This window comes from Dromiciops gliroides, chromosome 5, assembly GCF_019393635.1.
Source record: "Dromiciops gliroides isolate mDroGli1 chromosome 5, mDroGli1.pri, whole genome shotgun sequence".
Lineage (NCBI taxonomy): Eukaryota > Metazoa > Chordata > Mammalia > Microbiotheria > Microbiotheriidae > Dromiciops > Dromiciops gliroides.
In genome coordinates this window covers 277455655-277471243 of record NC_057865.1, presented here as the reverse complement: position 1 = coordinate 277471243, position 15589 = coordinate 277455655, and the positions used below count along the sequence as shown (strand labels likewise).

Here is a 15589-nt window from a genome sequence, read left to right as displayed (position 1 = left end):
GATTCAGATCCTGGGTAAGTCACTTAACTTTTGTTTGTCTCAATTTCTTCAACTCTAAAATGGGGAAAGTAGCACCTACCTACCTAAGCTGTTATGAGAGTAAAATGAGATAATATCTGTAAAATGCTTAGCAAAGTGTCCTTCACATAGTAGATACTTACTATATTCTACTCCCCCCACTTACTTCCCCTTTATTAATCTGTCAAAGGGGTCTATGACACACAGAAAAGGTTAGGAGCCCCTGAATCCTAGAGTCAGGCTTCTGACCACTGGGTGAACCTTGATTAGACAATTTTTAGGAGCAGACAAGAAACACAGAGTATGAGAAGCTGGGCTTTGTTGTCATCTGCCCTGGGCTGGGAACCCATCTCACTGAGATCACAGTACCCTGATCTTTGAAGTATTTTACATGTAAAGTGTTTAATTTGATGAACTATGTCTTGGTTCCAAAGCAATGAGCCACCTGGGTTACAGCTTTTTCTAGATACTGTTCCAGAAAGGGCCAAAAGAAATGTCCTTATCCTCCCTTTCCCACCCCCACCCATCACGCCCAACTTTCATGAATGTGTAATCTTGGTTTTCCATCATGAGAGATTACTTTCAACTCAATTAGCATATAACAAATTAAATTCCTCTTTCAGAGTTAATAAAGAAATGAGAGAATGTTCACGTTTCAATGATAAGTGAGCACTCTCTCCCCACGTCTTATGAATTTTGTCCAAGCCCACATTGATCAAAAAAGCTAGATGCAATAAAATTAATAAAATAACACCACAGTCCAGGGGGGTGGGGGTGGAGGAGGAAAGGTAGATTAATATGTCTAACAAAAAGTCTATGTCAAAAAAATAGCTCTGCCTACTAGCTTGAAATATTCCAAGGAGTGGTGGTATAAATGTGTTTTGTTCCCTACATATCTGACAAAGTGATGTTCCTAAGGCACAGATCTGACCATGTCACTTTCCTGTTCAAAAATCATCAGTAGCTCCCTATTGCTGCCACAACCAAATATGAATTCCTCTATTTGAAACTCAAAGCCCTTCGCAATTTGACTTCTGAGCACCTTGCCAGGTTTATTACCCAGGACTCTCCTTCATGCACTCTATCAGGATTCCAGGCCAGTTGGCCTTTTTAGAATATTCATCATATTCAACGTTCCCCCTCCCACCTCTAGACCTTTGTCTGGCATGGAATGTTCTCCCTCCTCACCTCAACCGCTCTGTGAGATCCTTCAGATCTCAACCCCAATACCACCACAAGTCCTAGTGTTCCAACATGAGATTATTTGTCTCTATTTTGGATACATGTATTTTTTTTCCCATGTATATGTTGTTTCCACTAAAAGACTATAAGACTGAGGAAGGCAGCAACTCCTGTGGTATCTTTCTATACATTCCCAGTCCACAGTCTAGCCCACAGTAGACAACAAATGCTTGTTGCCTATAGACCATTAGGCCCAGAGGATTTCAATGCAGAGGAGATCTCAGAGGTCATCTAGTCAAATTCTATCATTAATCAGATGAGGAAATTGGAACATTTTCTCAAGTCAACATAGGTACTAAATATCAGAGCCGAGATTTGAACATGGGACCTTTGGTACTCAAGTAAATATCCTTTACATTATGCTGAGGTCCATGTGGTAAATCTTGTTACACTGTAACCTTGGGGATCTCAATTATCTTCTCTGGGCCTCAGTTTCCTCATCTGTAAAATGAAGTTGGATTATATGATACCTAAAATCTCCTCTGGCTCTAAAATATGATCCTACAGTGCAATGTACACAGTGTTACACCTGGTATTGGAAAAAAAACAAGTTCAAATATAACCTCAAATACTTTCTAGTTGTATAAACCTGGGCATGTCAGATTACCTCCCTTTGCCTTAGTATCCTCGCCTGCAAAATGGGCACAATAATAGCACCAACCTCCTGGGATTGTTTTGAGTATAAAAATGAGATAATATTTGTAAAATGCTTTGCAAACCTTGAAGTGCTATATAAATGCTAGACATTATTATTATTATTAATAATAATAAATGTTTGCCTTTAAAAATGAGATGTTTATACTGCCAAATACCCTGATTTCTTGTAGAAGATATTCTAATTTCTTCCATATGCAAATGTATTTGTAAGTACTTGAAGAAACTAACCAATTTATGACATACCTGGTAATTTTTTTTGTGAATTCCACAAGGACCTGCACATGACTGGTAGCCATTTCAGTTAAGATGAGAAAGTTCTCTTCTGCGCTGAATTCCTCTTTTAACTAAATATTAAGAATAAGGGGAACAAATTACAAAAGTCAAAATAAATAGTTGGGATGATGTATAATCAAAGAAGAAAACTAAAACCAAATTTTGAAAAAGTCTCATTTAAAAAAAAAATCTCATCTCTAATTTTAAAATACTACCTGCTTCTTTGGTCCTAACCTAAAGCTCTGTTAAGCTGGTAATGATATTAGGCAAGTATATATAGCTTCTTGCTGTTCCATCGTTGCATCCTGCTGATTAGGTCTTTATTATCTAATTTTGATTCTGATTGAGAAGGACTTAAGTAACTTCTGCTGCTAAAGGTAACTGGGTCAGTTTTCAGATATTGTACTCACAATTTTATTTGTTATTTCTTGAGGCATCCTCTGCTTACTGTAGGCATCCATAATATAATGTAGAAGGTTCTGTTGGTCTGGAGTAAGTTCTATTTTCTCCTATACTGGCAAGAAAAAAGAAACCACAAGGTTCAGTTTTCATATTTGTAAGTGTCAGGTCATAAAAGAAAAGGTGATCTTTGTGTCTTCTCCATATATTCATGGGGGAGTATTGTTTAAAAGAGGACAACTGGAGCCAAGGGATATGGGTTCTGATATATTGCATAAATGGGGATCTATGGTACTCATTTGGGCAAGTTATATAAGTCTGGAATAACTTACTTTCCTATCTGTACAATGGGGGTCCTGCTTATGATCCATGGGATAGCTGAGGGGTATTACAAGAATAATTTTTTTTTAAAAAAAAGAATAAATTATATGGGTCAAAGGATATAAACAGGCATTTTTCAGAAAAAGAAATCAGAACTACCTATGGTCATATGAAAAAATGCTCTAAACCACTATTGATTAGAAAAATGTAAATTGAAACAACTCCAAGGTACTACATCACACCTACCAGATTGACTAAGAAGAAAGAAAAGGAAAATAACAAATGCTGGAGGGGATTTGGAAAAGCAGAGACACTAATACACTGTTGGTTGAGTTATGAACTGCCTCAACCATTCTGGAAAATACTTTGGAAACATTCCCAAAGGGTTATAAAACTATGCACCCTCAATTATCTCAGCAGTACCATCACTAGGTCTGTATCCCAAGGAGATCAAAGAAAAAGGATCCATATGAAAAAAAATATTTATAGCATCTCTTTTTATGATGATAAAGGATTGGAAACTGAGGGGATGCCCATCATTTGGGGAATGGCTGAACAAGTTGTGGTATATAAGAAATAATGAAGGGGTGGTTTCAGATAAGTCTAGGAAGACTTATATGAGCTGATGCAAAGTAAAGTGAGCAGAACCAGGAGAACACTGTGCATAGTAAAAGCAATATTGTAATGATAATCATCTGTGAAGGATTTCGCTACTTCAATGTGAATTGGTAGAAGGAATTTCCTTCCTAGGAGTTCCATTCACCATTCAGTAAACAGGTTGGTGAAAATGAGCAAATAAAACACTTTGGGAAAGTAAAAGCTATATTATCACGCCAATTGTTCCCTTGTATTTACTTTACAGTTGACTATAAGCTCCTTAAGGACAAGGGACTGTCTCATTTGTGTCTTTGTATTCACAGCACAACACCTGCCACATAGTAATTACTTAATAAATGACTATTGACTGGTTGATTTGTACTTACTTATCTGTGTAAATCTTGTCTCTTTCAGGAGGATGTAGGCTCCCTGAGGGCAGAGACCATTTTGTTTTTGGTACTGTACCCCAGCACAGAGCATTGTGCTTGGCACACAGTAAGGACTTAGTTAATATTTGATAACTGATTGACTTTTTTGTTCTGTATACATGCTGTATCCCTCAGGAAAAAAAGGTAAACTCAAGGGCAGATTGTTTCATCGTTAGCACTCTATCACTACTGCCTGTAGGTGTTTAATAAATGATTGTTGAATTAAATTGAATTTGGTATGTGAGTAATCATTACATTTTGTGACACAGAGGACCTAAGAAATGCTGAGAACTGTCATACTGGCCTCATTTTTTTCAATGAATAACAGTTCTTACAATTGTCAAACCAGCTAGATCAACCAACACAACAGGCTTGCCTAGATATCCCTCAATGATTCAGAAAAGCCACCTTTGTTGAGAGGAAAGTTCAGTCAATCTTGGGTCAGGTATCCTGGGTTCAAATACCACCTCTTACTATCTCTTCTAGCCTTGGACAAGTGACCTGATTGTTCTATGCCTCTAGAATGATTTTTACATTTTGGAATAAATTTTTATTGCATTCTTAGCTCATGGATTATACAAAAATGGGTGAAGGGCCAGATTTGGCCCTTGGGCCACAGCCTGCTGACTCCTGGCTTAAGTAACCAATGTGCTATCAGCAGGGAATACTTTGATAACCATAAAGACACTATTGTTCCCGAGAGGTTATTTTGGACTCTCTACTAAGTGCTGTTGTTCAATCATTTCTCTTGTGTTTGACTCTTTGTAACCCCATTTGGGATTTTCTTGGCAAAAACACTGGAGTGGTTTGCCATTTCCTTTTCCAGCTCATTTTAAGATGAAGAAACTGAGGCCAACAGGGTTAAGTGACCTACCCAGGGTCACATAGCTAGTAAATGTCTGAGACTACATTTTAACTCAGGAAGATGAGTCTTCCTGACTCCAGGCCTGACACTCTATCCAGTGTACCACCAAACTGCCCCTTGTGTCCACTTACGTATTACTTCTGTCTACCCTATATATCTGCCATTTTTCATCTCCCTTCCAGATGCCCTAAGACAAGAGAATCTGGGCAGTTTGAGTGATTTTTATCGTAGTGTCCAAACAACCTACTGCTTTGGGATTCAAATCATAGACATTAGTCACATTCCACTTATAAGAGGAGTGTGATTAATGGCAACATTGTGAGTCAGAAAGCATTTTCATCCAATCCATACTAGAAAGAATTCTCATATTCACTGGTAATGAGTTGGAGTGAAGCAAAAGAACAATCACTAGAAAGATCACTCCCTGAAATCATGACTAAATATGATTACCCTGTATGACTTCGTTGTCGATGTCACCTGTCTCAGATCAGGCCCTTCACTGTCTTCATTGGCTGACCGATCAGAAGGCGGCTTCACGTTTTTTCTCAGTCGTTTAGATTTACATTGGATTTCAGTTAGCAAACCTGAAATATTTTTTAAAATACATGGGCTTATAGACTTTATTAGGCATAAAAGATGCTGTTGGGCAGAGTCATGGTATTAATCTCTCATTCAGATGGACTGTTTTATCCCATGTATTTCAACCTCATGATATGGAGATTGAAATATGAATGAATGAAAATGAATTAGTTGATTAAAAAATTAAACACCCCTGAAATAAATTCACTTCAATTCAATAATTTTTAGTAAGCACCCACTATGTGCAAGCCTCTGGCCTAGGCAAAGACCAAAAACCAAAAACCAAAACCACACTTCCCCTCGAGCGGCTTATAATGTATTAGGGGGTTACAACATATACACGGTTGATGATAATAGCTAACAATTATTTATAAAATTATTCATTTTTTCATCACAATCAACCCTGTGAAGTAGTTACATTTGGTATCCCCTCTTTATAGATGAGGAAATTGGATCTCAGAGGAGTGAACTGCACTAGATCATCTAGCTAATAAGCATCAGAAATAAGATTTGAACCCAGATCCTCCTGCTTTCATGTCCCTGACTTTTTTCCACTAGAACCCTAGGAGTTCTTAACCTGGAGCCCATGAATTTATTTAAAAAATAATGTTTTGGCAAGAGGACTTCAGTCTAATTGACTTCCTTTGTAATTCTGTGTCTTTTACTTTAATGCCATTAAAAGCCTAAGGCCCATAGGCTTCACTAGACATTTCCAAGCGGGGCCATGACACAAAAGAGGATGAGAAGCCTGGCACTGAACCACAGTGCAAATAAAATCATCATTACAAAGTGTGTACTTTTTAAGTTCATACAAACTATTTTTTTTAAGTGAGGCAATTGGGGTTAAGTGACTCTCCCAGGGTCACACAGCTAGTAAGTGTCAAGTGTCTGAGGTCAGATTTGAACTCAGGTCCTCCTGATTCCAGGGCCAGTGCTTTATCTACTGTGCCACCTAGCTACCCCCATACAAACTAATTTTAAGAGGGAGACAGTATTAATAGCTGGTGGGATCCAGAAAGGTTTTGCTTGTGTAGGAAGCAACACAGGGTTAAGTGACTTGCCCAGTGTCACACTGCTGGTAAGTGTCTAAGGACAATCCAAATAATCAAAATGGCTTTAGATTTGCTGTTATTAAAATGGAAGTTACTTGAGGATAGGGACCATGGTCTTGTCTTTCTTCACATCCCCACCCAGAGAGGTTGGCGCCAAGTCAGTGATTAATGAGTGCACTGACTAGCTGAATATTATGGTTGCTAAAATTATTTGTTTCTTTACCCTTAAGAGACCAATGAAATCTGACCAGTGTGGAGCTACATTCTTTGGTATTCAAGTTCTGAATGCTGAATTGACCTGGATGTAATCTGGTGAGGGAAGGGGGAAGGGGAAATTGGGAAATAAATGGAGGCTTTTGGAGAAATAGATGTCAGAAATATTCAGGAAGAATTAAGCCCCGGGTGAGGGTGGCAGGGAAGGACTATCTCTTGGCCCTTTGTCCTGGGCTAAGTGCCAAGATTAAAAGGAGTCTAGTTCAGGGAAATTCCATGAACAAAATCTGGGAAAGTCTCCAAGTCACGGGTGGGTGACTACAAAGAGCCTGGTACCCATGATGACCCTGGAGCTCAGATAGGGAGGGTCAAACTTTCACAATGAACCAAAAAGCCAAGAAAACTAGCTCTGGTGGAGACTGGACTTAGAAATTGTCAATGAGGGGGCAGCTAGGTGGCGCAGTGGATAGAGCACCGGCCCTGGAGTCAGGAGTACCTGGGTTAAAATCCGCCTCAGACACTTAACACTTACTAGCTGTGTGACCCTGGGCAAGTCACTTAACCCCAATTGCCTCACTAAAAAAAAAAAAAGAAAAGAAAAAGAAATTGTCAATGGCTAGCTATATCTATATCTTGTATGAGTTACAAAGATTTGGTAGGCACAAGTTGCAAGCTTTATCTTCTTCCTCTAGAGTTCCCCGTGCCTTCTTGAGATTTATCAAAATTTCAAGATTTCTTTGACCACTCATTAGTTATTGGGGGTACAGAGATTATAGAAATTTACAATTTAAAAGCTCTTGATCCCCTTATACATCTAAATTGAACATCCATAAAGGGAGGGCAGGCAGCCATGTGGTAAAGTGAATAGAGCAGCAGGCTCGGAGTCAGGAAGACCTGAGTTCAAATGTGACCTCAGATACTTACTAGCCATGTGATCCTGGGCAATTCACTTAACCCTTTTTTGCCTCAGTTTTCCCAACTGTAAAATGAGCTAAAGAAAGAAATGGCAAACCACGCCAGTATCTTTCCCAAGACAACCCCAAATTGGGTCAAGAAGAGTCAGATACAACTGAAATGACTCAACAACAACAACAACAACAACAACAACAACAAAGACAGCTCATCTTGAAAAGCCCCAAAGCATGTTACTCAGAGAACAGGTGGCCTGACTCAAGTCATACATGGTGGGGCAGAGGATAGAATGATGAAACTTAGGGCAGGAAATTATTAATTTAGAGCTAGAAAGAACACAAGTTCATTGAGTCTATCCTGCTCACACTGTAGGTGAGGAAAATGAAACTTAGGAATGTGCAAATGACTTGATTAAGGTCACACATGTGGTAAGTGGCAGGGTCAGAATTTGAACTCAGGTTCCCTTTTTCTTTTACATACTGCCTCTTGAATGCTGTTAGTCAGCAAGAACTTGGGCTGAATTCTGCTTCCAACACTTTTAGCCAATTAAAGGCCAATCCCTTAGTTTCTCATTTTGTTCATCTGTATATGGGGCTTATAATACCTGTGGTATCTCTCTTGTAGGGTTGTTATGAGGTTCAGATGTGGTGATGTCTGAAAAGTGCTTTTTAAACCTCATAGCATCATAAAAATGGCAGGTGTTATTATTATCCACATGCTAAACAAAGAAATATGCAATCAAAGAAGACGGGCTGGTCACATTGCAAGAAGGAGAGACAACTGAAGAACTCAAGGCAAGTCCTCATTACTTTGGGTAGACCACCCTTTGGTGACCTTAGGGAGAACATGGACAAGAGTCCTATAGGTTGAGTAGACATGGATGGTGTTGATTTCCATCACTGGCAGGCATATATATGCACATCAGTGAGCTCACAAATCATTTAGCATATGGGCAATGTTGAAATGCATGAAATTTATGGCATAGGAAATAAAGAGCTGGATTAGGAGTTAGGAAGACCTGAGTTTAAATCCTGCCTAAGGCATGGACTAGCTGTGTGACCTTTGGCAAATCATTTAACCTCTCTGTGCCTCAGTTCCTTTATCTATAAAATGATGAGGTTGAATTTGATGGCCTTAGAAGTATCTTGCAGCTCTAAATTTCTGATCCTGTTAAGGTCTTTCAGGGTATTATTATAATTGTCCTGCAAAGCCTGTTTGGCAGCAGTGATGCAGTGTGGGGGGGAGGGGGGCGGGAAGGGTCTGCCTGCCTCAAGTCTCTCCCCACTCCAATCCCTCCTCCATTCAGCCACTAAAGTGATTTTCCTAAATTGTAGGTTGGATCATATCTATCACACACACACATGCATGTACGCAAACTCGCATGCTCACTCACTCCCTTAACTCCAATGGCTCCCTATCACCTCCAGGAGCAAATGTAAAATGCTTTGTTCGGCATTCAGAGCCTTTCATAGCCTAGCTCACTCCTACCTTTCCAGTTTTCTTACACCTTACTCCGAATGAGTATTCTTTGATACAGTGACCCTGGTCTCCTTGCCATTTTATGAACAAGTCATTCCACCTCTCAGCTCTGGACATTTCCTCTGGCTGTCTCACTGCTGACTTTGCTGCCTTCTTTTAGTCCAACTAAAATCCCATCTTCTACCTAAAGCTTTTCCCAACCCCTCTTAATACCAGCATCTTCCCTCTATTAATTACTTCCTGTTTATCTTGTTTTTAACTTGCTCTGTATTACATGTGTTTGTTGGTTATCTCCCCCATTCGATTGTAAGCTCTTTGAGGGTAGGGACTATCTTTTGCCTCTTTTTGTATTCCTAGTATTTACACGGTCCCTGGCACATAGTAAGCACTTAATAAATGTTTATTGATTGATGATTTCACATCTGTACTTATTTAATTGCTTCTGGGTTGTGTTTCAAACTTTCCCCCCACTATTAGAAAGTTGTTTTGGCATTCTAAATGGCTTGCAACACATATTCTGTGCTACTGACGTCAGTATGGGGAAGGAAGGCCATGAACAGTAACTTCAAGGAAAAGCAGTTTAGTCCCTGAAGAAGGAATTCTGGTTCTTGGTAACAGAAAATAAACCAAATGGAGGGTTGGATAATCAGCTGAGCAACTAGGAAGCCCAAAGCAAGACTCAGAAGGATTGAGAATCCTTAATAATCCAGTTCCATCCAGTTATAAATGCTTTAATGAGCCAATTTCATTCACCAAGTTACCTCTTGAGTTTATGTGACATTTCCCCATGTGAAATTGAGCTTTGATGATGAGCCAACCTATTTCCTAACTGTCTCTACTTGGCTATTTACTAACCTGTGTGACCTTAGGAAAATCAATTACCCTCTCTGACCTCAGTTTCTTCTTCTAGAAAATGAATGGGTTGGATTAAATCACTAACTAAGTCTCTTCCAACTCTAAGACTATGGGAATAAAGAGTCGTTGACTGAGAATATAAAGATGTAATGTTTGTGTAGATTCTGGGTATCCATCCACTAGCTACCATGTTTTCTTGCTGTCCAAGATGTAAAGTCGAGCTCTCTTTAGCTGCATCTGACCATTTTTGTTCACCAGTGATTTTAGTGGTGGGAAGAACCTCAGAGATCTTCTAGTCCAGCCTTTCCATTTTACAGATGAGTAAACTGAGGCCCAGAAAAGTTAAATGACTTGCCCAAGGCCTCACAGGTTAAATACATGGGAAAAGCTCTGATTTAAACCTAGGTCCTCTGGTTCTAAATCGAACATTCTTTCCACCTAACCATGACATGGTCATATTTTTGTAACTTAATAAAATAAATAGGGGGCAACTAGGTGGTGCAGTGGATAAAGCACTGGCCCTGGATTCAGGAGTACCTGAGTTCCAATCTGACCTCAAACACTTGATACTTACTAGCTATGGGACCCTGGCCAAATCACTTAACCCTCATTGCCTGGCAACAAACAAACAAATAAATGACTGAATGAATGAATGGACAAATAAATAAATGAATGGATGAATTAATGAATAAATAAATAAGTAGATAGATAGATAGATAGATAGATGATAGATGATAGATAGATAGATAGATAGATAGATAGATAGATAGATAGATAGATAGATAGATAGATGCAAAGCAATTTGTCAGATCATCCAACATTATTGGTATGGAGTAGAACTGGTCAGAAAAATAAATAAATAAAACCAGCTTTCTCCATCCGCTAGACAAAGAGTGCTACTTATTTATTCATTGAAAAATAATCATTTAAGTGTACACTATATGGGGAAAGTGTAGGGTTCAGTCCTGAGAAGATATAAAGATAATTAAGATACAACTCCTAGACACATCTTGGTCCAATCATTTTATGTCCCTAGTCCTCAGTTTCCTCATTTGTAAAATGAAGAAGATAGACTACATCAGGGGTTCTTAATATTTTTGTGCCATGGATCTTTGGGGTAATCTGGTGAAACCTATGACCCCTTCTAATGATAATTTTTTAAAATTCATAAATGAAGAAAATGGAACATTTTAGTTAGAAGTTGGTGAAAATAAAGATTTAGTTTTTCATCATTCGAATTCATAATGTCTTGAAATATATCCCTGGGGGCAGCTAGATGGCGCAGTGTATAAAGCACCGGCTCTGGATTCAGGAGATCCTGAGTTCAAATCCAACCTCAGACACTTGACACTAGCTGTGTGACCCTAGACAAGTCACTTAACCCTCATTGACCCACTCAAAAAACAAAAAAGAAATATATTCCTGTACCCCTAAACTTTGTCTTCAAGCTTTCAAAATTCTATGATCTAAATAAATAACACTTGACATTTTAAAAACCCTTTAAGTTATATACACATATACATATACATATAAAAATCTATAATTATAAACAATTTCACTTGGGCCTCACAATGTGGTCCAAATGTTCTTGACCAAGGGTCCCTGGTTGCCCATGGGGTTTAAAAATAGATTTGGAGGAGGGATTGTAAACTTGGACAGGGAAAAATTACTTGTTAATTTCACTAAAGGTTGGTATTCTTAAGTAATCCTATGTGTTTTATGTTATATATGTAAAAATATTCTAAGGAGGAGTCCATAAGCTTCAACAGACTGCCAAGGTAGGTCAAGACAGAAAAACATTTAAGACCCTTAATCTAGTCCAAATCCCTTCATTTTACAGATGAGGAAACTGAGGCCCAGAGAGATTAAATGACCTATCCATGATCATACATGTAGCGTCACAGTCAGGATTTGAATTCAGGTCCTGTGGCTCCAGAGCAAATGTTCTTTCAACTATATTTGTGTAGGTATGCAAAGTATACATCACTCATAAATTAAGCACCTATAGGTACTGCTGCCTTGTTATAGCCTTAAGGCAGTATACACTTGGATACCTCTAATTCCTCTGTTTCAGGAATTCTTAGTCATTTGTGTATCCTGGACCCCTTTGGTAGTCTGGTGAAGTCTATGGACACCTCAGAATTCCGTTATTAAATGTACAAAATAAGACACACGGTATCACAAAGGTAAATGATTACATTGAAATATAGTTATAAAAATGCTCTTACAAAACAAGGTCACAGGGCAGCTAGGTGGAGCTATAGTGGATAAAGCACCTGCCCTGGATTCAGGAGGACCTGAATTCAAATCTGGCCTTAGACACTTGACACTTACTAGCAGTGAGACCCTCATTGCCCCACCAAAAACAAAAACAAAAACAAACAAACAAAAACACCACCACCAACAACAACAAAACCAAGGTCACAGACCCCAGGTTAGGATCCCTTGTGTCCAACTGTTTGACAAAACCCCATCCTGAGAGTCCATTTCTTTTGTTTAGAAGTTAATTCATTTCTCTAGATTGCCTGTCTTCTTTTCTCTCCCAAGTGTTCCCAGCTTCAGGCTGCCTGATTCAGGATCTCAAATCATTACTCCCCAAGGATGCTTGGCATTTGGTGATACTATGGATTGTTTCTCTACCTCTACCCAATTCAATAAAGAACATATCAAAGAATAATATACATTGATAAAGTGACTTGGCTTCCCTTTAAGATCAAACAAGAGTAGGGGAAGAAGAATAGATATCTCTAAAAATAAAACACATTAGCAAACAACATTAGCCCAAACATCAAAAACATAACCACCACCACCCCCCAAAAAAAACCTGAAAGATTTAGGCACTTAAAGAAACATAAAGAAATGGGTAGATATAAAAACAATGATTTATGCTCAAGAGATTCTGTGGGTTATCAGTAAAAGGTTATTTATATAATTACCAGTACAGCATTTTTAGCAGCAAAAAGAATATTTCAAAACAGATCATTGTTGTTATTTTCCTGTATTTTTCTACTCCTACTTAGTATAAAATCTGCTCTAACTCATATTAAGCATTTATCAATGTTAAGGACCTGTGATCTCATCCAAGATGGAACTCCCAGTTTCATCCACTGACACAGATCACCAGTTGTCTGTAACTTAGCATTTTAGTTGCTTAAGATTACTCATCATAGATCAATAAAAGAATTGAATAAAAATGATGTTGATTTTCCTTACCTATCTTCTTTCTCCCCCTCCCCCCTCCCTCCTCCTCTTCTCTCTGTGTGTCAATGATGACAGACATCTGCTTTACCTTTTGCCCACTAGAGAGCTTTCTGGGGGCACTTACAGGTTAAAGACTTTCCTCAGTGTCATATAGCCAGTGTATAGCAGCAGAAGCTAGCTGATGCCAGGAGTCAGGAAGGCCTGAGGTTAAATCTGACCTCAGATAACTTACAGTTGTATGACTTTGGGCAAGTCACTTCATCTCTGTATGCCTCAGTTTCCTCAACCATAAAATGGAGATAATAATAGCTCTTACTTTCCAGGCTTGCTTAGCACAGTGCCTGCTATATAAGTGACATTGCATAAAAGCTTGTTTCTTCCCTCTCTTCTCAGGATTTGACTCAGGTCTTCCTGACTCTGAGACCATCTCTCTACCACTGTTCCAAGAGGGAGGAGAGAAAATTTTATTAATTGTCATATATATATAATATATGATATAATATACATAATCTTCACATATATACTATATATGGCATCATTTAAACACTAGTTAATATTATTTTGTCACCTTTTGCTAAAATTATATTATCATACTTTGTTTTATGTGTGTCTGTGTATGTATATGTATATATACCAAAGAATGATAATATATATAAAAAACAAAGAATGATAATATAATTATAACAAAAGGTAACAAAATAATAATAATAATTAGCATTTATATCATGCTTAAAGATTTGAAAAGAGCTTTACAAATATTATCTCATTTGATCCTCACAACAGCCTTAGGAAATAAGTGCCCATTTTATAGATGGAAACTGAGACAGGAAATGTTTCAGTGACTTGTCCAGGGCCACATAGCTAATAAGTGTCTGAAGGTGGAATAGAATTCAGGTCTTCCTGTTCCCAGGTGCGATTTTCTATCCGCTGTACCACATAGCTGTCAAATAAATAAATAAAATAAAAGCTTTAAAAAAAACACCAGAGAGAAAATGTTATTGAAACCACAGTTAAAAGTGAAAATCACCTCAAAGTGAAGGTTTAAAATTCCTTCCTAGGGTTTTAACCATTTCAATATGTCATAGACGTACATTTAAAAATAACCTAGCCAGGGGCAGCTAGGTGTCACAGTAGATAAAGCACTGACCCTGGATTCAGGAGGACCTGAGTTCAAATCCAGCCTCAGACACTTGACACTTACTAGCTGTGTGACCCTGGGCAAGCCACTTAACCCTCATTGCCCCACCCCCAAAAAATAACCTAGCCATGAAAATTGTATAGGACTTTCCCCACTCCGTTTTTACTCTATGGTAAAATTCCCTATTACTCTCACAGCTAAAAAAAAAAAAACACAAGCTTTAGCTTAAATGGATGTCTGGAGAATTTTTTGTTTGGAAGATTTCCTTTGCCCATCAAGCAGAATCTGGATAAAAAAAATAATAAGGACCATTCCTCCTTTGCATCCCCGAACATATTTGGTAGAATACCTAGTGCCTCTGTACCAAGGCTCAAAGTCACTCATGTTTAAGAGATGAGCCACCTAAGATCCCTCACCATGCAGCCCCTGTTTCCATTGTAAGACCAGATTCGAATATCAGCACCTCTGGGGGATCTTTTGTCTCCTGATGCTAAGATGAGAAAATGATCGTCAGCTTTTAAAAGTTTCATGGGGCCACGGTTGGGATCGTTTACATTGACCTCTTTTTTTTTTCCAGGACTCAGTTGCTTCCCCACTGAGATATCATCGCGGTTTTCCACTATTGTACCCTGTGCACAGTAAGCTGGGGGTCACCTTCCTGAGTCTATTATTCCCGGTGACAGCTATCATCACTTGGATGACATTTGTTTGTCTATTTACATTTTCAGCAGAAATACAGCCTATCGCTGAATCTGGGCGCTTTCTAAAATTTACAGACTGGAAAATTAATTATAGACGAGTATGCATTCCAAATAGGAATGGAGATTACCACAGCTCCACAAAGCCGGCAGTTAATACAGCATCTCTATCAGATTGATGGACAAAATTATATTAAAAACTCAGCGTGGATTAATTTCCTGTATGAACTTCTGCCAATTGGTGCAATGTTATCCTTCAACAGGTAGGGTTCCCCTTAAAAGAAATTAGTTTAAAACTCCAGACAATTCACGGCATACTCATTTTTTTTTTCCTGAGGGAAGTGAGGTATACTGGTTAGAAAGCTGAACTTGCAAATTAATAAGACCAATGTTCATATTCTTCTGACATTCACTCACTGTGTAACCCTGGGCAAGTGACTATCTTTTGTGAAGTAGAGACAAATTAGAGAATATGTCTGGATTGCTTTATAAACCTTATGGCAGAATATAAATATGAGGATTAAATGAGATGCTAATTGTAAAGCACTTAGCACAGTATATGTCATATAGTAAACACTATAAAAGTTTTGTTGTTAATATTATTATGTTGGGGCAGCTAGGTGGCCCAGTGGATAGAGCACTGGCCCTGGATTCAGGAGGAC

The 15589-nt window shown here is 38.4% G+C and overlaps 1 protein-coding gene across 2 annotated transcripts in view; it reads right to left on the bottom strand.

Moving 5' to 3' along the window:
* NR1H4 (nuclear receptor subfamily 1 group H member 4) overlaps positions 1 to 15589 on the bottom strand; it is a 53159-nt gene that overhangs the window by 15714 nt on the left and 21856 nt on the right. For both annotated transcript variants that reach the window (XM_043965216.1, XM_043965217.1), the window contains exons 4-6: positions 5251 to 5384; positions 2601 to 2699; positions 2168 to 2261 (exon numbers count right to left, since the gene is read on the bottom strand). In XM_043965216.1, coding sequence (XP_043821151.1) covers positions 2168 to 2261; positions 2601 to 2699; positions 5251 to 5384 — 327 coding nt within the window. The remainder of the gene's footprint in view (positions 1 to 2167; positions 2262 to 2600; positions 2700 to 5250; positions 5385 to 15589) is intronic.